The 21,733-nt window shown below is 58.2% G+C and overlaps 1 protein-coding gene across 4 annotated transcripts in view; it reads left to right on the plus strand.

Moving 5' to 3' along the window:
* The window catches only part of MROH1 (maestro heat like repeat family member 1), a 79,649-nt gene that overhangs the window by 50,911 nt on the left and 7,005 nt on the right, over positions 1-21,733 (plus strand). For 3 of the 4 annotated variants that reach the window (XM_063079216.1, XM_063079219.1, XM_063079218.1), the window contains 20 exons: positions 1,332-1,439; positions 1,825-1,969; positions 2,056-2,096; positions 2,428-2,569; positions 2,923-2,975; positions 3,457-3,564; positions 3,936-4,055; positions 4,352-4,474; positions 5,548-5,694; positions 5,777-5,803; positions 6,837-6,959; positions 7,204-7,283; positions 7,411-7,519; positions 7,637-7,732; positions 8,351-8,455; positions 9,827-9,962; positions 10,091-10,203; positions 11,478-11,630; positions 18,027-18,181; positions 21,380-21,545. In XM_063079216.1, the coding sequence (XP_062935286.1) occupies positions 1,332-1,439; positions 1,825-1,969; positions 2,056-2,096; positions 2,428-2,569; positions 2,923-2,975; positions 3,457-3,564; positions 3,936-4,055; positions 4,352-4,474; positions 5,548-5,694; positions 5,777-5,803; positions 6,837-6,959; positions 7,204-7,283; positions 7,411-7,519; positions 7,637-7,732; positions 8,351-8,455; positions 9,827-9,962; positions 10,091-10,203; positions 11,478-11,630; positions 18,027-18,181; positions 21,380-21,545 (2,250 nt within the window). The remainder of the gene's footprint in view (positions 1-1,331; positions 1,440-1,824; positions 1,970-2,055; positions 2,097-2,427; positions 2,570-2,922; positions 2,976-3,456; positions 3,565-3,935; positions 4,056-4,351; positions 4,475-5,547; positions 5,695-5,776; positions 5,804-6,836; positions 6,960-7,203; positions 7,284-7,410; positions 7,520-7,636; positions 7,733-8,350; positions 8,456-9,826; positions 9,963-10,090; positions 10,204-11,477; positions 11,631-18,026; positions 18,182-21,379; positions 21,546-21,733) is intronic. The other variant, XM_063079217.1, reaches the window with a different exon arrangement.

Here is a 21,733-nt window from a genome sequence, read left to right on the forward strand (position 1 = left end):
CTTTTTATATTTCTTCTTCCTCGAGGTCTTCTTCAGTCTGTTCCTCCCAGTTTGTAATTCCTTAGTGACATCCATTATATGATTAATTTCCTGAACTGAATTCCTTATTTCAGCTGTGACAATGTCTCACATATTTCTGGGTTTTTTCTTGTTTTGGGTTCATATTGTTAATATTTTCCCTTTTATGGTAAGATTTTTAGGCTAAGTATATGCCCTTGGTCTGTGTGTCCTAATATTTCTGCTTCTGGTGGATTTTGTGTTCTTGGTGTTCATTACCAGAAGGTTTGCAGCTTCTGTTTGGTTTTTTTATTAACCCAAATGGTTCTTTTGTGATCTTAACATACCTCCAGGTGGAGGGAACTGCAGCAGCAGCGGCAGCCTCCAGGTGGATGTTCTCGCGGCGCCTGTGGACTTGTAATTTTTTTGCTTTGCTGCATTGAATCTGGCTAGGTTGATTTCTGAGTCTGTTGAGATATTCTTTCTGCCCTAATTTTCAGGCTTTCAAAGTTGTTCGTCCATGTGTAGTATAAAGTTCTATCTGTATTTTTAGAGCATGCCTTAAAAGCTATTGGTCAAGGCCCAGGTATCACTATTCTACTCCTGACCTTTGGTTTCTGAGAGAGGTGTGAGCGCTTCCTGCACCACTGCACTCCTGTCGATCTCTTTGTTGTTCAGCTTTTCCTTTTGTTTCAAAGCCTAAATGGAAGCCTCAAAAAGCATTTAGAGAACAGAAGTCATTGTCTCACGTGGAAGCTTCCCAGGGAGCTGAGCTCTGTTTCACCAGACAAAGACGACAGGTGGCATCTCAGGAAAAAGCCACTCCCCTTCTCAGGCTGCTGAGGTGATGGTAGGCAATTCTTGGTAGAAAACAGGAGTTTTCTCAGGTGATTATCATTTGCACAAAGGCCGAGCCCTCTGCTGCGGGGACTGACTCCAACAGCGGCTGCAGCTTGGCCAGCCCCAGGCCTGGGCAGCCAGCCCAGCCGCTCCCTGATCTGTGCCGGTAGCAGCAGCCCAGGGCCCGCCAGCCAGCAGGAGGAGGAGGAGTGGGGGTGACAAGGACAAAGATTTTTTATGGAGTCAGTAGCTTACAGGAAATGCTTAAGGTTTCGCTTATTTTGAAGGTAAGAACTGAGCCAGGTGAGCCTGTTTTCTTGAGTGATTTTAGGGTAGAGTTTGTTTCCTGGAAGGTGACACGCATGTCCCCAGGGTGGGGCAGGCAGGGTCTGCCCTGTTTCCATTCAGACTGTCCTCACTTGCCAGAGACTGACTGGTGGCCTCAGTGCACAGACACGGCCCCCCATGCTCTTGCCTTCTGCCCCTGCCCCCAGCCTGAGAAGCCGGGCCCCGACAGCGAGGACCTCGTGGCTGACAGCGTGCGTGCCATCAGCATCCGCACCCTCTACCTGGTCAGCACTACCGTGGACAGGATGAGCGACGTGAGTGTGCACACCTGAGCGGGGGCTTCCAGTTCAGGCCCTGCCCCTTGCTCGCCTACTGGGAAGTTTTCCCGTGCCTGCTCTGTGACTAACCACTCCCCTCCTGACCTCTTGTCCTGGGGAACAACTAAACTGTGCGGTGGCAGTCTGGCCTCTCTAGGGAAGGGGCCGGGGAGCATTCACAGGCCGCCTTGGCCACAGCAAGACACGTGAAGGGTCCGTCTACCCCTCTGAGCTCTAGCAGTGCTGGAGGTGGTGGCTCTTCAAAGGCTCTTCCCGCCCCCTCTGCTGGATGCCGCAGAGCTGCAAGAAGTGCAGGGCACGCTTTATGGAAGCCACTAGCTGCCATTGCTGCTCAAGGCCCACGGGCCCTCTCCTCCCCCAGGTCCTCTGGCCGTACCTGCTCGAGTTCATCACCCCCGTGCGCTTCACTGGGGCCCTGACTCCACTCTGCAAGAGCCTTGCCCACCTGGCACTGAAGAGGCAGGAGGCAGGGGCCGACGCCTTCCTAATCCAGTACGACGCCCACGGTGCGCCCCCACCCCCGGGCCTCCAGCTAGGCTCAGCCTGCTGCTGGGTGGGCGCCAGGTAACTGTGTCCATGTCTCCATCTGCAGTGAACCTGCCTTCTCCCTATGCTGTGGCCACAAGGCTTCTGGTAAGCTTCCACTTCCACAGCACACCGGTGCTGGTGGCATCCTGCAGCAGACATCAGGAGAGGAGTGGGCTTTCCTCTCTGTGTCCTCGTGTCCCTGTCAGTGGGTCGTGGGCTCCTGACAGGCACCTGAGGATGCTGCCTTCTCAGTGCGGACCACCAGTCACGTGCTTACAGTGGGGTCCTTCCACCGTGGGTGGCCACACATCAGGAAGAGCTGCAGGAAGCTCTCGTCCATGTTGGGCACTATGGCCCTGCAAGCCTGGAGGAGCAGGTGTGAGCCTCGGTTGTAAGCTCCCTCTCAGACTGTGCTGTCACCTATGTCCCCCTTCAGGTTGTGTCTTCCAGCCCCTACCTGGGGGACAGCCGCGGGATGGCCGCGCTGCGCCTCCTGAACGTCTTGCATCGTAACATCCACCCTTTGCTGGGTCAGCGCTGGGAGACAGCCATCCCCCTGCTGCTGGAGTACCTGGATGGTGAGACACAGTCCTGTGAGTAGGGCTGCATGGGGTGGGGGCACCAGCCACCTCTGATCCCACTTCTGCCAGGTGGCATCAGGGCTGGCCAGTGGGGACTAGCGTTTTGTAAGTTGGGAGAAACAATCTCTGTTGTGGTCCAAGAAAGGGCCTAGACAGCCTGGGGCTCGGAAGGGGCTCCTTACTGGGTATTGCTTAAGAGCAGGTGAGAGATGGGTGCAGCCTCCGAACTCCAGAAGATGAGGTGGACCTGGGCCAGGTGGGAGGTGCAGGACTCTGAGGACCCTACTCTTGCCTATCAGGATGGGCCTGCCTGGCAGGGTGCAGGCCGACTGTGTGACTTGCTATTTCAGAATGTACGGAGGAAACCCTGTCACAGAAAGAGTGGGAGGAAAAGCTGCTGATGGTGAGACCAGAGAGGAGGTTGAGGGTGTGGCCAGCCCTGGGCACTGAGACATCTTCTGCTGGGTGGAGAGGGCCTGGGGGAGAAGACGCCGCAGGGCTGCACCTTCCCAGGGTCGTGTTGCCTGCCTCAACTTAGTGCTCTGGCTTGGGGAGGAGCCAAAGAGCAGATGGGAGTCTGTGGGGTGAGGATTATTGGCCGGCCCCAAAGGTTGTTGTGACAGGGTCCCGACTCTCTGGCAGCCCAGGCTTTGAGCCATCCTGGCCACGGCAGCCTTCTCTTCCACCCCCGCCTGCACAGAGCCATCTGGGCCCTGACTGCTGTGTGGCGGGCCACCCAGGCTTGTTCTGCCACCCACTGCACTACGCTAAGACTACTTGCCACCACGGCAAGGGCCGCCCAAAGGTCATCGCATGTGACATGTCTGGACCTTAGGCCCCTCCCCAGCCAGCTCCCGGTCCCTGACTGACATCCTCATCCACAGTTCCTGCGGGACAGTCTGGCTGCCGTGTCTGACAACATATGGATCTGCCAGCTGAGTCGGGAGATGTGCAAGCAGCTGCCCTGCTACAATGGGACGCCCCAGGAGAAGGTGCGGCGCTGCTGGGGCCTCACGTGATCGTTAGGTTTCAAGTTCCTGTGACCTGAGTCTGTGTCACCTGCTGTCTAGGCCTGTCTCACATGGCTCTGATGGCCCTGGCGGAGCCAGGAACAGAAGTCCTGTGAGCCTCGTCCTGGTTGGCTGGTGGTTGGAGATGTGGCAATGTGCTGCCCCACCTCTTGCTCCTTGACCCTGCCCGGGACCCACCCAGCCGTGCTCACGGTGGCCAGCACTGTGGGCTCCTGACAGCCCCTCCCATGTCTGGTGGGCAGGATGGGCTCTCCAGGAACAGTGCTGTGGTAGCTCTGGGTGTTCCTCTCCTCGGGAGTCAGGTGCCACCGTGTCCTCTGGCTTTGTTTCAGAACTTCCTGTATAAATGCATAGGAACCACCCTGGGTGCTGCTTCCAGTAAGGAGGTGGTGAGGAAACATCTTCGAGAGCTGCTGGAAACAGCCAGATACCAGGAGGAGGCAGAGCACGAGGTGCTGTCATCTTCTCTGCAGGAAGTCCGGGAGGCCCAAGGGCCGGCTGACAGTAGTTACCTTCTGTCCCCTGCAGGCAGCCCTCCAGCATGTGTGCATGTGTGCATATGTGTGCAGTGTGCATAGATGACCATATGTGGTGTGTGCACAGTGTGCACGTGTGCAAGGTGCGCTGTCTGCGTGTCCATGTTTGTGTGCACGTGGGTACACGCATGTGTGTGCACGCTCCTCCTTGTATGTAACACGTGGCCGTGGGCCCCCTTGCACAGGTGGGAGTGCTCTGTGTGTCTCCCCAGGGCCTTGCCTGTTGCTTTGGGATCTGTGCCATCTCCCACCTTGAGGACACCCTGGCCCAGCTGGAGGACTTTGTGAAGTCGGATGTGTTTAGAAAATCCATGGGCATTTTCAACATCTTTAAGGTACAGAGGTCAGGCTGGCGGCCGAAGGTGGAGGCCCAGGAGGGAGGACTGTCCGGTGATTTTGTGTCCCAGCTGCTGCCCTACATTCTAAAGTCCTGGGGGCTAGGGGGTCCTGCCTGTCTGAGGGCAGCTCTGTCTTTTCACAAGTTGAGGCTGGGGTACCCACAGGCTTGGGGCGGGGCAGGCAGCTGGCATCAAGCCCAGGCGGCAGGTTTTGCTCCCACATTCCCTCCCATGGGCAGGGGTGCAAAAGCGCCCACAGAAGCAAATCCGGCTGGCAAGGACGGGCACACATCCCTCTGCTGGTCGAGTGAGGGTGGTGAGGGGCTCGGGATGGCGGGGGAGGGAACTGTACGTCCAGACTGTCTGCTCGGAACTCAGCCACTTTGTGGCCAGTGGAGGCTGTGTCCTCGGAGCCAGGGCCTGATTTAAGGCAGGGGTGAACCATCACCGCGTGCCCAACCCCAGCTCTTGTCCCCTGGTGTTCTGTCTCTGGTGACCGTTCCAGTTACAGAATCTCAGGACTGGACTGGGCATGTGGGCCTGCCCACCTTTTTCTTTTTTTCTCTTTTTATTTTTGGCGGCTGGCTGGCACAGGGACCGAGTCCTGGACCTTGGTGTTATTGTGCTCTAACTGATGGAGCCAACCGGCCAGCCCCTGCCCACACTTTCTACGTGCATAGGTGGAACAGGCTCCAAGGACATAGGCCGGTCTGCAGGCTCGTCCGCAGCCTAAACAAGGACAAGGGCCTCCATGGCGAGCTCTCCCTCCTGCTTGTCCCCCACCGTGGCCCCACTCCCTCAGCCCTTTTCCTGTGCCACTTGGTCCCCAGTGAGCCCATGCCCGGCCAGCTGTCCTGTCCAGTCCCTGGCAAAGGAGCTCTTCCCATCCGCAGATTCGGGCGTGCCATCCACCTGCTGGGTTACGCCCCTGATGTCACTGACCAGCTCTGGCCCTTCTTCTGGGAGGACTTCAGGGATTTGGAAACTTGCGAGTTTGAGTCCCAGGCTCCCTAGCGGGGTGAGAAATTAACCGTGTGATTGAAGTCCTGCTGTGATTCCTCTGGCCCCAGGACCGAGGTGAGAGCGAGGTGGAGAGAGCAAAGAGCGCGCTGATCCTGTGTTACGGGCATGTGGCCGTGCGGGCGCCCCGCGAGCTGGTGCTGGCCAAGGTCGAGGCCGACATCCTGCGGAACATGCTCCAGTGCTTCAACACGAAGGTGGGCGCCGCGTGGGCCTGGCCGCCGGGCTTCCCGCCACGCTAGCCTCACGTTTTAACCCCTCTCACTTTCTGTCGTTCAGGTTCTGGGAATAAAGGTAGAGACCAAGGTACCGTGCGTGGGACTCACACGCTAACCGCGTTCCCTCTCGTGTCTCTCTTCTGAACTGGGCTGAGCTCCCGGGGCAGAAGCCAGAGGGGGAGCTCGCAGGGCTTCCTGGCCCCAGCCCAAGGGGGCATGTTCTCGAACACCCCCAGGGACCTCTCCTGTCCTACTGCTCTTTGGAGCAGCCCCTCTTGGGGCTGGACAGGGGCCAGAGCTCTTGTTCTGGCCGGGCCCTGGGTGGTGGGTGGGGAGGAGGGGGGCTTCCGCCACCTCTGAGTAGCTGGGCTGTGGACTCGCACCCTGGGGACAGCTGAGCCAGCTCCCCCTCCTTGTGGCCACAGCCCTTGCCCATCCGAGGATAGCCCTGAGTCTCCTCTGGCTCTGATCCGTGATGCTTATTGCGGGGGGATCTCTCTGGACCCCAGTGAGCACCCAGGAGAGGGTCCAAGGCTGGAGTCCAGTGGGAATGGCACTGGAGGCCCCTGGACCTCCTAAGGCCTGCCCTGGCCTCACTAACATGTTTCCTTTCTGGCACTGCTGGCACTAACCTGACAAGACCCTCACTGGGGAAGTCTCTCCCCCCTACACCTTGAAGAGCAGACCCTTCTGGGTCTTCTGGGGTTGGCTGGAGGGTTGGGGCTGTCCCGAGAGTTTCCTTTTCCCTACCTGTTTGAGTGGGAGCAGCCGGTCCTTAATGTTCTCAAGATGGGACCCCTCACCCCTTCTCTGAGACCCACAGGCCGGGACGGCCCTCTCAGTCGAGGGCTCTTCTCCCGCCTCTGGGGGCATATGACCACACACGGCGTCTGCTGTGCTGTCGTTCTGCCCAGGATCATGCTGTGGGAAACCTGGTGCCACAGCAGTCCCTTCAGGGACTACCCCCCACCCCCCATTCCACATGGACTTAAACAGGCCTGGGAAGGAAGGGTGTGTGCGCTGGGCTCAGCTGTGGGCTGGGGGGGGTGGCCACCACCTCAGGGCTGGGCAGCGCTGGGGGGTGCATGTTGGCAGCCTCCTGCAGCCCACTGTCCCTCCAGGACCCGGCCCTGAAGCTGTGCCTTGTCCAAAGCATGTGCATGGTCAGCCAGGCCATCTGCAGCAGCACCCAAGCTGGTGCCTTCCACTTCTCAAGGAAGCCGGAACTGGTGGCACAGATGATGGTGAGCACTGGGCGGGCTGGTGGGTCCTTAGGCGGGTTCCTGGGAGAGTGGGTGGCATCACAAGCATTGACAGCAGGAGTGGAGGTGGGGTCTGGGGAAGAATGAGGGGCATGTGCATGGATATAGCCTGGGGGCAGCCCTGCTCCTCAGGGGCCTGACCACCCTTGGTTTGAGGGACAGAGGCTGACCGGGGAGGAAAGCCGGTGCTCCCTCCAAGTCTGAGTCCTATGGCTGCCTCACCCAGGAGTTCATCAGGGCCGAGCCCCCAGACTCCCTGAGGACGCCCATCAGGAAGAAAGCCATGCTCACCTGCACTTACCTGGTGTATCCTTTCTGGCCCATGCGTGGGCCTGCGTGTGTGCACGTGTGTGCTGCAGCCATGGGCCTGGGGCGCGGTGAGTGCGGTGGCAGCTGCAGCAGTCACCGCCCAGGCCCTTAACGTGCTGCTCAGCTCCCTGGAGCCGGTGCTGGAGGAGCAGGTCCAGGCAGACATGGTCCAGGGCTGCCTGCACAGCATCATGGCCCTGCCGCCTGAGGACAGAGAGGAGGGCTGCCAGGAGGTATCACTGTGTGGCCCTTGCCACATGCCATGTCCGTGGGGACAGTGGGAAGGCCGTTGAGGGCCGTGGGATCACCCTCGGGTCATCGTGGGATTGAGTGGCTGGCTCTCCTTCCAGGCCCTATATCTTGACACAATGCGTGCCCTTGAAGATTTGCTCAGGAGCCTCCTGCAGCGCAGCATGACCCCCCAGAGCCTGCAGGTCATGGTTGAGGTATGCAGTGGATATGCACTGTCGTGGGGGGCGCCCCATCTGGCGGCTGGCCCCTCACCTGGTTTTCCTGCCCTCTCTCCCTGTGGGGCACCACAGGGGCAGTTTGGTTCTCTCTGCAATTTGGGGGGATCTGCAAGCATGTGAGCAGGCACCCTGTCCTGCTGGGCAGGTGTGCAGACGCGGGAGGCTGCGTCCCAGTGCTGCCTCTGCAGCCTGTTTTCCCCTCCCCCCACCGCCTGATTTGGGGCTGAAACACCCCAGAGGAGCCCTGTGAGTCCCAGACATGAGCTCCATGGAGATGGGGAGGGGAGTTGTGCCAGGCTGAGGCTGCTTTCCCACTCTTTTCAGCATGGCTGTGGGCATGGGTAGGACCCACCCTTGTTCTTAGGAACGCGTCCTTCTCGGGCCAGGGCAGGAGCCACCCTGTGCCTCCAGAGGCCCAGCCTGCTCTAGGTCCACCTGGGCTGGGCCAGAGTGAGAGGGCAGGGGCGAGCTGCAGCAGGCCGTGAGGTCGAAGCCATGCTGGGCAGCCCTGCCTAGCTCCTTGCGACGCACAAGCGCCTGCTCTCCTGGGTTGCCCCGTGAGCTGGCACCTGTGTGAAGCCCCATCTTCCCCAGCACCTGAGCCCGTGGATCAAGTCTCCGAGGGGCCACGAGCGGGCACGGGCGCTTGGCCTTAGCGCCTGCCTGCTGCGCTTCTTCTTGGAGCACCTGCACGTCAGCGTGAGTGTGGGGCCCCGACCACTCTCGGCCCAGCCCCGCCCCGCCCCTGTGGCTGAGGAACCGCTGGGGGTGGCCGTCACGTCCAGAGTGCCCCTGGCTCCCTGGCCTTCCTCTGGTGGCCTCTCCAGGTCCTCCTGCAGTCCTCCTGAGACACAGGAGGGGCCAGGGGGTGTCCCTAGGCGGGCCACCTGGAGTTGAGTCAGAGGGATCCTTGTCCTCAGGGCCCACCCATTGGCCAGGACTAACCTGTGCCTCGGCCTTCAGCGTTGCTTGGCAGTATTTATTCTTTATCATGTTCTAGAAGCGTCCGTCTACTTGTTTTAATGAGAAATTTTATCAGGAACAGATGCTGGATGTTGTCAGATCTTTTCGTCATCTGTCAAGATTATTGTAGGCTTTTTCTCGGTGGTTTCTTTTTCTTTTTTTTAATGTACCAAAACTTTCATTCTTTATGTGGCTAATGCTGGTGTGTTTCTTACGGCTTACGCCTTCTGTGCGCACGTGGAGGGTGTCCTGCCTGCCTGCTTCCATGGTCTGTTCCCACTAACCCTGGTCAGGCTGGACTTTGTCCCCGTGCTGGTGTGGCGGACACTAACCTTAGTTGGCACAGCCCGTCACTGTGATCTGTTATCCTGCATTCCAGCCTTTCCCTCCTGACTTGAAATTCTTCTTTCTCATCAGTGGTGACTTTGGGGATGAGTTTTGGTCACAAGAAGGTAGATGCCAGGTAGAGCAGCAGAGTCCAGGAGCCTGTGCAAGGGTGGGGCATAGGTGGCTCCCAGCAAGGCCTCAAGTGTGGGGCTGAGAGGGCAGGTGGAGGTCAGAGGACGGGCGTGTGTTTGGGGAGGTGGGTGACCGATGTCACAAGCCCCAGGAGTAGGCAGCAAGGGCCGTGTGCTAAGAGGAGGTGGGGGAGGGTTGGTGTTTGAGGAGCGCAGAAGAGGCTCTGAAGGTTGGGACCAGGACCTAGGTAGGGTGAAGGGGGATCTCATGCAGCCCTTCCCCTCTGACGGGATTTGTCCTGTAGCGGGAGGGGACCTCCCATGTCCTACTCCCTCTGCTGCTGGTTTGGAGCCCCCCTCCTCATCCCCTGGCATCCCTCTGCCTGCACACGCCTCCGTGCCAGCCTGCCACAGCTTGGTCCTCCCCTCTTAGGGACCCAAGTAGACTAGGTGTGGTCAGAGCTGAGCCCATACTGGACAGGGGGGATGGGAAAGAAGGAGCTGTGGGGGCCATACCAGGCCACAGGGAAGGCTCAGGACTGTGTGGACACAGCTGCCCTCCTGCTCACACTCCGGCCTTCCTCTAAGTCTGGGTGGTGTAAGGGGCACCTGCCCATCCCCTCCCCCATGCTGGCCGTCTCCCCTCCAGGCCCTGGTGCCCTTCCACAACCTGGGCCTCCTCGTCGGCCTTTTTGCTCCCCGGTGTGCGGACCTGTGGCCTGCCACCCGCCAGGAGGCCGTGGGCTGTGTCCACTCCCTGCTCTACCTCCAGCTGGGCTACGAGGGTGAGCCCCTACTGAGGGCATGGGGGCCATGGTGGGGCAGAGGTGCTGGCAGGGATGGGGCGTGGGGTCTGGGCTGCAGGACCTCCAGGGAGGGCTTAGCCTGACTCCTTGTTCCTCCTGCCACTCAGGCTTCTCCCGAGACTACCACGATGACATGGCCGAGCAGCTCCTCACCCTCAAAGATGGCCTCGAGCACCCTGACCCAGCCATCCTCTTCCACGCCTGCCATAGCATAGCCCAGGTACCTGCCAGAACATCTATGGCAGGAAGGAGGGACTGGCACTGGCTGGGGCTAGGACAGACTTTGGAGGCAGCACCTGGTATCTTGTAGGCTCTGCAGGTGCCACCCAGAGCCAATGGGCACAGGGCTGGGCGCAGGTCTTCTGGCACCTTCTCTGAGTGGCACTGCCCTGTCACCTGCACCTGTCTGTGTGGAACAGCACAGTCCACGCAAGGGACAGGTCCTCTGTGTGGCAAGGCCTTTGTGGAGGCCAAGGAGGGAGTAAGGCGATGAGGCCCAGCTAGCCTGCTGCTGTGCACCTACTGCCTGCACCCTCAGGCTGCTCACTGGAGAGGCAGCTTTCTGGACCAGGATCTCGGGGGACCGCTCTGTGCCGGTGATTGTATGTGTAGACTGCCCTGAGCTGACCATGACCCGACAGCCACGTGAGGGCTTGCGGGCATCGCCTGCAGGGCACTACAGGCTCTGGCCCACCCATGGAAGGGCCAGAGGTGGGCCCTGCCCCTTCCTGCCCCTGGCCTGCCTGGTGCCCACGATCAGAGGCCCAGCAGGGCTCCAAGGAGTTGCCAACACTGCCTCTATCCCAGTGCTCTCCAGTGCAGTGCTGGTGCTGCTGTTCTGTTTGGTGTCTGTCTGGTGCCTGGGGTCCTGATGCTTTGTGTCTGGCAGAGGAAGAGGAAGGGAAGGGGCCACGAGGGCACTTTCTGGGGTGGGGTCTTAGATGCTGGGAAGCATAGACCCAGCCCTGGGCCAGTAGAGGAGAAGCAGGGGCCTCGTGGCCTTGGTTTCGGCATCTGTGCTTTTTTGCATGTCGCTGGTGTCCTCCCTTCACCGTCGTGCTGCTTTATGTGACCTGACTTGTGGCCAGTTTCTGTTACACTGAAGGGAGAGAGAAAGTGGCTTGCTGCTTGCTGAACCGGTGGGGGAGTGGAGGCCCTTCCGGGCCTCAGTGGCTGGCACAGGCTACCCACCTGCCCTTGACTCCCTGTGTTCTAAAGAATTCCAGAACAGCTGCACTGACTGGGTCACTCCCAGCCCGCCACACTAGGAGGGTGCTGCGACCCCAGCCCCGTAGCTGGCCAGGGCCACCTTCTAGGAGCCTGGCAGGCCCCTGTCAATGAGCCCCCCCCAACCCCTGCCCCAGCAGGGCGGGGAGGCAGGAGAAGGGAAGTACCCCACTTCAAGCTCAAGATCCTGAGATTTTGCACCTGGAAGGAATGGCATTTGGGGTGCTGACCTCCACCCTCTTTGATCTTCTGGCACCACTGTTCTAGATCATCGCTAAGCGCCTCCCACCAGACCAACTCATCAGCCTCTTACTAACCATGTTCGAAGGCCTGGGGGACCCTGACGAGAACTGCTCCCGAGCCGCCACCGTCATGATCAACTGTCTGCTGAAGGAGCGGGGCGGCGTGCTCCTGGAGAAGGTGAGGGGTGGGGCGGGGCCGTGGGCAGCAGGTGCTCCCGGAGGAGGTGAGGGGCAGGGGTGGGTCAGGGCTTGGAGAGGCTGGCAGGGGACTTCTGCAGGACTCCCCTGAGGGGCTCTCCTGTGGTTAGACTATTCCTGTTCTTACTCCTTTTTCTGCAGGCCTGATGTGCACAAATTTTTCTTTCATGTCTGAAGGCAGACTAGAATTAGGTAGAAACTATTCTAGGAGATTAAAAGGGGGAAAAACCAAAAGGAATGCACGCACCATTGAGCAGGCAGGACTCCAGGGTCCCTCACCAGGTTGGACACCCATTGAGGTGGTCCCTGGACACCCTGACACCGTTCCACCTCATTAGCCGAGTTGGCTCGCCTGTTCACCTGTGTCTGGGGAGGGTCTCAGCTCCATCCGTCCATGAGTTGTGTTCAAATGTGCACTGGCAGCAGCTCTGCAACAGATGTGTGGTGCAGGGGCCAGAATGCACGTCCCTGCGCTCAGGTCCTTCCAGGTCTGGTAGGCTCCGATGAGCCAGGCAGCTGCTCATGAATCCTGGAGAGGCAGACGCCGGCCTTGTCCCTGTTTGCCTGGAGGAATTTTTAAGCTCTGTGTTGGAGTACATGGGAGACCACAGAGACATCCACAAGCAGAGTGTCCCACCAGCTCCCAGTCTCCTCGTCCCCTCCCACCCCCCAGACACCCTAGGGACTGTCGCCACCTCCTCTCAGCACAGACAAGCATGACCTGCTTTGTATAAGATACGGACGGAGGCTTGTGCCCTTACGTCTGGTCTCTTGGTGCTGATGTGAGCTTACCCACTGTGCTGGCCCCGCTCACTCTGAGTTGCAAATATGTCACCTTCGGTTCACACATCCGCCCTGTGAGCACTCAGTTCCTGGTCTGGGCTGTCATGGACCGCTGCCAGTGTCTGGGTCCTGTGACCTGAGGGTTCGTTTTAGTTGGGGACACACCCAGGAGAGCAGCTGGGGCTTGAAGGATGGTCCTTCGTGCATCTCTCCCAGGGCTGCCAGATGGAGCCATGGGCAGGGGCCAGTTGTCTTCCCAGCAGCAGCATGTGAGGCTCAGCAGGGCCTGGTTTTGCCAACAGCTGCGTGTCTCGTCCTTTTCTAACGGGTATGTGATGGCTTCGTGTTAGAGGTTGATTTACCTTTCTCTGGCAACTTATAAAGCTGACCATTTTTTCATGTATTTGCTGGCTACTTGGATGTCCCCTTCTGTGAGGACGCCAGTCTCTTGCCCATTTTTCTTTTGGGTTGTCTGTGATATTTTCATTGGTTTGTAAGGGTGTCTTATGTATTCTAGATACAATTCCTCTATGGAATATATAGCAAGTATCTTCTCAGGGAGGAATGAGCAGGAATTTGCCAGTGAGGAGGAGAGAAGCGTGTCTGGCAGAAGGGCCCTTGTGCCACGGGCGCTGCGTGTGATGTGGCTCCTTCAGAGAGACAATATCTGAGTGCCATCGCAGCAGAGGCTGAGAGTGTGGAGGAGTTTGCATTCAGGACCCAGGAGGTGCAGGGAGGCAAGAGAATAGAGGCAGGCATGGCTGTGGCAGTCGGGGTTTGCCAGGCAGAGGTTTGGATCTTATTTTGCAGGCAGTGGGGCTCTCCAGGTCAGATCCAAGGGTAGAAAGGTCCTCTGGCATTTCTGTGCAGATGGAAGGGAAGGACCAGCTCGAGGTGGCGGCCACCAGGTGTTGCGGTTGGCCCCAGTGTATGGACGGACCATGTCTTGTGTACCTGTTCGTCCACCAGTGCACACTTGGGTTGCAGCGTCCACCTCTGGCTGTTGTGAATAATGCTGCTGTCCACGCGAAGTACAGATATCTTAAGTCCCTGCTTTCTGTTCTTTCGGTTACACGCCGAGAAGTGGAATTGCTGGATCGCATGTTGGGTCCATGTTCAGTTTTCTAGGAGCCTCCATACTGTTTTGGTACACGCCGTGCTGTTTATGTTCCCACCAGCAACAGACGAAGCAATTTCTCCACCTTCTCACCAACGCTCATTATTCTCTGTGTTGTTTTTTTTCACAGTGGCTGTATTAGTCTGTTTCTGTTGCTTATAACAAAGCATTATTACCTGGAACTGGGTAATTTGAAAAGAAACAATATTTATTGTTTATTATTCCAGAGGCTGGGAAGTCCAAAGTCCAGGGAACGCATCTGGTGAGGGCCTTGTTGGTGGGTAGGGACTCTTCACAGCAAAGCAGGCTGTCACATGGTGGACAGTGAAGCAGAGAGAGCTCCTTGTGCGCTCTCCTTCTAAAGCCCCGAACACCATTCCCACGCCCACCGTTAACCTGGCAACTTATTACTCAGTGAATGGATCAATCCTTCCACTAGGGCTTGGTCCTCACAGTCTAGTCACCTCTTTGAGGCCCCACCTGTCAATTAGCATGACAGGATTTCCCACCCTGCTGACAGCCACAGTGGGGATCAGGCTTCTAACACATGAATCTTGGGGGACACAGTCTGATCCTCCTCGTCCTGTTGGTCTTTGTGGTTTTGGTTTGCATTTCTCAGGTGACAGCGTTGCAGAGCATCTCTTCATGTGGTTTTTGGCCATTCGTTTATCTTCTGTGGAGAAATGTCAAGTGCTTTGCCCCTTTTTTAATCGGGTTATTGATAATTGTATCTGAGTTGCAGGTGTCCCTCGTATGTTCTGGACAGCAGCCTCTGGTCAGATGCATGATGTGCACGTGTGACCTCCATTCCATACGTTGCCCCTTCACTCTGTTGCTTTGTCTTTTGATGCACAAAAGTTTAAGTTTGACATAGTCCTATTCGTCTGTTTTTCTTGTGTCGCCTGTGCCTTTGGTGTCATGTCTGAGAAATCATTTCCAGATCCACTGTCATGAAGCTTTTGCCGTGTGTTTTCTTCTAGGAGTTTTGTAGTTTTAAGTCCCCTCTGTTCTTGATAAAGCCAGGTGCCTCTCTGCAGGCCTGACATGCTGAGCTGGTTGCTGGTTCCTGGGCTGCTGCTTTCTCACAGTGGAGCTGCCAAGCTGTCGCCTCCCTGGCTCAGGCTGGCATCCACAATGCTCACCATAGCCCAGCCGGGATAAGCGATGCCGACCCCATCTTTTACTTGGCCCAGGTCTGCAGCATAGCACCTCAGCCACGCCTGTCACTTGATACACGAGCATTATGTACCCACTGGGGTGGTGGTGAAGCTACATTTTCTTCCCTGTTCTGAGAGAGGATGGCAGGGGGACCTCTTGAAGACAGGCCCATGCTGTTGGACTTTGAGCCTCTCTGATTTGAATCAGAAAATTTGGTCCCAGGGCCGGCCCCTGGCTCACTTGGGAGAGTGTGGTGCTGATAACACCAAGGCCACAGGTTCGGATCCCTATATAGGGATGGTCGGTTAGCTCACTAGGGAGAACGTGGTGCTGACAACACCAAGTCAAGCGTTAAGATCCCCTTACCAGTCATCTTTAAAAAAAAAAAAAAGAAAGAAAATGTGGTCCCAGCAGGTGGCACATGAGTCCCCACCATGAGATGATCGTCAAACCATACACAGAGGGCAAGACAGGAAAATAAAGAACAGGTTCCTAACGCCAGTCATGTGGGCTGGTGGAAGGGTCTTCTGTGGGTTGAGGGGATGTGCAGGGGGACCCAGGAAAATAACAGGAAAGAAGAGACTCCGTTTAAAGCAAGCAGGTGGGAGTGGGGAATGGAGCTGCCCCCGTGGGGAGCTAGGCATGGCGTCACAGCACAACCCACAGCTCTGCTCCCAGGTGTATGCCCATAAGAGCTGGAAACCTGTTCACACAAAAACCTGCACATGCATATCCATAGCAGCACTGTTCACAGTACCCAGGAGGCAGGATGAGCACACACGGCCATCAGTTTGCGAGGGAACAAGGAAAACGTGCTCCACTCGCATAGCAGGCCATCGTCTGGCCGTAGGAAGGACTGAAGCACTGACTCGCTGCAGCACAGTGAACCTTGACAGCGTCATGCTCAGTGACAGCAGCTGGACACAGAGCACGTGCCGCGTGATTCCATTTATATGAAATGTTCAAAACAGGCAAACCCGTACAGACAGAGTAGATCAGAGGTGGCCAGGGGCAGGGGGAGGGTGTGGGGAGCGGCTGCTGATGGGTTCAGGGTTTCTTTCTGGGCTATGGAAATGTCCTAAAATTGACCATGGGGAGGGCTGCACCCCTCTGTGAATGTACAAAACCACTGAGCTGTGCACTTACAGCGGGTCACCTGGGTGGTGTCTCAGTGACGTCTCAGCAAAGCTCTTGTGAACAGATGACCCAGACCAAGGGTGACTGAAAGAAAAGGACCCTTCACAGGGCTCACCATGAAGGCGAGGAGCCACAGCCCAAAGACACGGGCACGGGGCTGGTGTCGGCTGAGCCTGGCACGGTGGGCGGCTGGAGTGCAGACCCACGTCCTGGGACGGCATGGACCCTGCCCACCAGTGTGGGAGCAATGCTCAGGAATCCTAAGCGAAGAGATTGATCTGGAAACCAGCCCTCCCCACACGCCCTCCACCCCCAGCGTGAATTCGAGCGCTCACACACACCGCAGTCTCTAGCTACTGAAAAAATACATGTGCAGAAGTGAAGGAAATATTAGAAAAGATCGATAACCCACTGAAACAGAAAGATAAATCTCTGATGAGACAAGTGGTGGGAAGAGAACCAACATTCTAAAAAGCAAAAGCCAAGAGGAGGAGACACGTGAGATCTGAGCGTAGCGGACAGCAAGGCTGTGCGCCGAGGCCATCGCCAAATCAGTAGGTTTCTGGAAAAAATAAAATGCCAAACTGAATGTGCAGGAGATGGGACAGTCCTGTGGACCCCGAGGCCTCGGGTGACAGAAGCGGTCACTGCTAGTGGTCCCCAGGCCTGCAGGTCTTCAGAGGGGCCATTGCTCCCCATGTAGAGAAGCCCTGGGGCCCCACAGTGCTCAGGAGAGCGGGAGGTCACCCAGGCCCTGTCAGCAGCGGCTCAGAGAACACCTACCATGCTCAGGTCAGCCCATGGACCCCAGACTCAGCCTTGCAGTGACCTGTCTGCCAAAGCCGCCACCACCTCACAGGGCCGAGGAGCCAGACCCGGTGCCAAGAAGTCAGCTTTGAGTTCAGTACCTCCTGACTGTCAGAACTTCCAGAAAGGCAGGAATACGGAGGAATCTCCCTGACAGGGCAACAGGCAGATTCCCTAGACCTGGGCAGCGTCTTGAGGGGACATGGGGGCAGGCGGAGGCCATGGGAAGGGGGCTGTGGCGTGGGCAAGCTGTGAGCCGCAGCCCTCTGCTCTCGAGGTCTCCAGGTGAACGCAGCCCGTGTGTGCAGCTACTTTGAGGACAGCAGGGACAAGGGAAGGGTAGTCCTGTGCCCTTGCTGCCCACCATGCAAGCACCGTGGCCTGGCTGGCTCCCCCCTTGCCTGGTGTCTCTTCCAGCTCCACCTGTGGCTGCTGTGTGGCCTTCCTTGTTTGTGGCCTTCCTTGTTTGTGCATCCTCCAGGCCTTCCCAGCAGCCCAGGCCATCTGGTGGGTCCCTCAGCCATGGCCCTGGCCTGGGAACCCAGGGGTCAGCAGTGCCCACAGCCTGCCACCTGCCACCCTGCGAGGCCGGTGTGACCCAAGGGGTCACTGTTTCATCTGTTGTTACCCCAAACTGTAGTGTTTTCCACCTGCACAGCCTCAGTAGAGAGGGTCACCATGGTTGGTGCTAGAGAGGAGACCCCTAGGCCAGCATGCCCCATGGGCACAGGGACTCACCATGATGAGGCCGTGGCTGTGCTGGGACAGCTGGAGGCTGGTCGGTGGGCTTCATAGCCAGCTACTGGACTTGGTCTAGGCCTGGGGAGTCCCAGGGCCAGCGTCCCCCCTGCCCACCCTGGCCAGCGCTCTGTCACCTGCCCTTTGCAGCAGCGCACACTGCGGCTGAAGGCCAGTGTTGTCACGCACACCCTTCTCCAAGCCCAGTTGCAGCCTCAGTCTGGGAATCGGTTTCCCTTCCTCTGTCCTTCCAGATCCCCAGCCTGACCCCAGTGGGGAGCAGTTGGTAACCCATGAGGGTCATGTCTCCAGTGGCCAGAGGCTGGGTCTCCCTGCCAGGGGGAGCCCAGGGTCATCAGGGGACCCGAAGAGTTGGCGTGAGTAGCTGTGTTGTGGGGTGTGAGAACTCACCCCGGCATCCGTCCACCACCCAGCAGGCACTGTCCCTTTCCTCGTGGATTCCAGTCCTTGTTCTGCTGCTTGTGGCTGTGGGGTTCAGTCCTGCCTTTTCTCCCCAAGGCTGGTGGCAGCAGTCAGGAGGGCTGGACCTCACCGACATCCCCTCTCACAGCTGGGGCTAGTCAGCTCCTGGGCACCTTCCATGTGGCCCGACTGCCATGTCCTGCCTGGTTGCAGGTGCCGGAGATCGTGAGTGTGCTGCGCTCCAAGCTGCAGGAGACCCGCAGGGAGCATGTCCTGCCGGCCGCCCAGCACAGCGTGTACCTCCTGGCGTCCAAGCACTGTGCAGCCGTTGTGTCCAGCCTCCTGGGCAGCCCCCTGCCCTTTGACAGGTACGGAGCACCACGGGCCTGCTGGGTGGACAGGGGACTCGGCCTCGGCCCCGCCCAGACGCCAGGCGCGGGTCCTTCCCGCTAGTGTGACGCTTGCTCCCTGAGCCTGCCTCTCCACCCAGCCTTTCTTTGTGAGTCCCTGTGGCTCTGGGCCATGTGGGACACACAGTCACGTGGGGGTCACTTCCTGCCTCTTCTGTGGTCCTCAGGCTTGCCTGGCCGGCTCTCCGTTGGCCTGTGCTCCAGTAGATGCTGGAGGCTGCCCCTCGCTCTGGTCTGTGTCCCAGTTTCTCCAGGGCCTCTCCCCTGTAGGGCACCCACCCACACTGTAAGCAGACCCTCAGGGCCGTGCCCACTCTGCACACCCTCTGGGAGCCTGGGGTATGCCCGCTGGGGTGCCCTTGCCCTTCTTCCCATGGGCCTGCTATCCTGCCCGCCTTTGCTATCCCAGGTGTAGGCGGGGACCCCTGGCCACCCGGGACCCGGAGACCCCCCTCCGGGTGTGCACGGCATGTTTTTCGATGCTGTGACGCTGTGCCCAGGTGTGCACGGTTGGTGTCCACTGCTCCTGGTGGAGGTGCCCTGCTTTGGGAGGTAGACTTCTCGCCAGCGAGGCCCCGTGCACTAAGCTGCGTTTGCCTGGCACCTCCTGTGACTGTCAACCTCTCTGTGGTTTTGTGTTCAGACGTGTTCCTTTTACATGGTAACTATGTGCACTTGGTGCTGATGGAGGGGGTTTAAATCCTCTCTTCTGCCTTCTTGCTCTCACCCGTGCTGTTTGTTTTTTTTCAATCTTCTTGTCTTTTTTTAGAGGGACAGGTTCTCTCTGATTCCCTGTGTTCTGGTTAGTCAGTCTGGAAGTCCTGCTGTCTCTTCTCTGTCAGTGGTTGCCTGAGCAGATGAGGCCAGCTCCTTCCAGACGGCATGGCCTGCTGGGGCCTCCCGACCTGTGCACAGCCCCGTCTGCCCACGTTGTCATTATCGTGACTGTCTTGTGTATCTAGTCAGTCTTTAGCTGTATTTCTGCACGTTTGCCGCTGCTTGCTCTTGGCTCATTCCTCATTTCGTGTTCTGTGGCAGTGTGCGCTGCATGGACGTCCTGAGCACAGGCCTCGGCTGCCACCTCGTCAGTACCTGCACACCCTAGGTTGAAACCCCAAGAGGCCACCAGTCTGATGGTGTCACTAGACAGTGCTTTGCCTGATCTTGAACTTCGTGTAAATGGGTCGTGCGGAGATTTCTCCTGGCTCTGCTCACCTGCCTTGCCAAGGTGCACCGTGCCGCAGCTCCTCCTTTCTGTTTCTGTGCGCTCTGCACCACGTGCTGACCCCTTGCCAGGCGATGGGCATTCAGGTGTTTTCAGTCTGGGGCTGTTGGGAATAACCATGCTTTGTGCATTCTTGTCTGTTTCCCTTGGTGGGTACAGCATCCATTTCTGTCTCTCTCATCTGGACAGAGCAGAACTGCTGTGGGTCAAGGGTCAGCAAGCTACAGCCCTGGGCCAGCTCTGGCCTGTGCTGGTTCACGCACATCCTGTGAGCTTAGAACAGCTTTTACATTTATAAATGGTTGGGAAAGATCAAAAGAATAGCATTTCCTAGTGCGTGAAAATGATGTGAAATTCACATTTCCGCGTCTGTAAGTAAAACCTCCTCGAGACAGCCAGGCCCACCCTCCCGGACAGTCTGCGGCCGCTTCTCACACTGCAGGGCAGACGTGGCTGGTTGCCACAGCGGCCACGTGGTCTGCAAAGCCTCGGCTGTCTGCTCGCTGGCCCTCTCGGAGGAAGTGTGCTGGCCTGCACTGCACGCAGGGAGGCTCGGCTCGCAGTGTGGCCAAACCGTGTCCGGGGTGGCCGAGCCTGCGCCTCCCCACACGCAGGGCCTCAGCCATCCTGGCAGGTGTGTGCGTGGCCCACGTTCACCACCAGCCTCACGTGCCTTGTTCCCGCGCCTCAGGCCTCTGTCCCCTCCTTCTACCTGAAGCCCCCTTCCAGAATCTCCTTGGTGACTGTCGGTTGGTGATAAACTCTCCATTTTTGTTTATCTGAAAATGTCTTTATTTGGCTGTCCTTCTTGAATATTTTCTTCTCAAATATTATGTCTGCAGAGTTTAAGCTTGTAGTTTGGCAAGCACTTTCTTTAGTGCGTGTGAGAGGACACATCACTGTTTTCTGGCGTCCGTCATTAGTCACTCTTGAGAAGTCAGGACCAGTGTGACCAGTGCTGCCTTTGTGAAGGGAGCCGCCCCTTCTCCGTGGTGGCTGCTGTGCAGCTCGCAGGTGGGGTGTCTTGTTCTTTAGGCCACTAGCAGCTGCTGGGCTCCCGAGGCTGTAGGTCAGTGTCCTAGTTGAAGCCATCAGCTCTCAAGACTTGTCAGCCTTTCCTTTTCAGCCACCACTGTCCTTCCTCTGTGTCGGGGACGCAGTGCATGTGTTCGCCCTTCTCGTTTCGTCCTCTCCCGTCTTACTCTGTCTGAGTTCCACCTTGTTCTTTCTGTGTGCTGGGTCCTGGGTGCTTCCCTCGACTTATCTTCCGGTTCACTGTCTGTCTCTTCTACTGTATCCAGGCTGGCACCTAAGGTGCGTACTGAGTGCATTTCTTGTCATTTCTCGATGGGTTACTTGGTTCTCTTTTACTTATTTTTATTTACTTCTGGCGCTGGCTGGCACAGGGATCGAGCCCTGCACTTTGGTCGTGTTTGGTTTTCTTTGCCGTAGAAGTTCGCCGTTACTTCTGTAAACTCACGAGCGTAGCCACTTCACAGCGCGGGGGCACTGATCGGCCTGTGCTGGCTGCGACATCAAGGGACCTCACTTGTGCTATGTGATCTCCTGTGTGCTGGGTCCCCCTGACCGTGTGCGCCAGTGGTCTCATATGTGCTCTGACAGCGCCCTGGGCACCAGTCCTGCCACCCTTCCCTCAGGCCCTGTGTGTGTGGCCCAGATCTCTCCCCTGCCCTTTACTGCCAGCTGCTTACAGACCCCTGGGGTCACAGGAAGGGGTGAGTTCAGATCTGGGGTCAGGGCGCATTTCCCTTGTGGCTGGAACGGACTCTGGCAGGCGTGTCTGAGCGTTGTGAGCCGGGGGCCGCAGCACTGAGGAGGCAGTGGGCAGGGACATGGGCCCAGGTGCCGGCGTCTGTGGTGCTGTGGCCAGCACAGCCTTGAAGTGACCACCCCTCCCCCACCTGCTCCAGCCACACCTGCACCCTGTGGCGAGCACTGGCCGTGCAGCCCGGCCTCGCTGCCCAGGTCCTGGAGCTGCTCCTGGAGAAGATGACCAGAGACGTTCCGTTCAAGGAGAGCCGAGCCTTCCTGCCGGGCAGCACTCCTGACCGGGTGGCCACACTGCTGCCCCTCGCCGTGAGTGTGGGCTTGGGCCACCCCCCCCCATGCTGTCCCTGCCCCCACCGGCCTGGTGCCAGGGTGAGGAACCCCCCCACGAGGTGGCCTGGACAGCGCCCCCACAGGCACCCAGCAGCGACACGGGTGCCAGCGAGCTCAGCCCAGGCTCGTAAAGGCCTCCCAGGTGCTGGCCCCCTGGGGAGACC

The sequence above is a fragment of the Cynocephalus volans genome, chromosome 15 (genome assembly GCF_027409185.1).
Source record: "Cynocephalus volans isolate mCynVol1 chromosome 15, mCynVol1.pri, whole genome shotgun sequence".
NCBI lineage: Eukaryota > Metazoa > Chordata > Mammalia > Dermoptera > Cynocephalidae > Cynocephalus > Cynocephalus volans.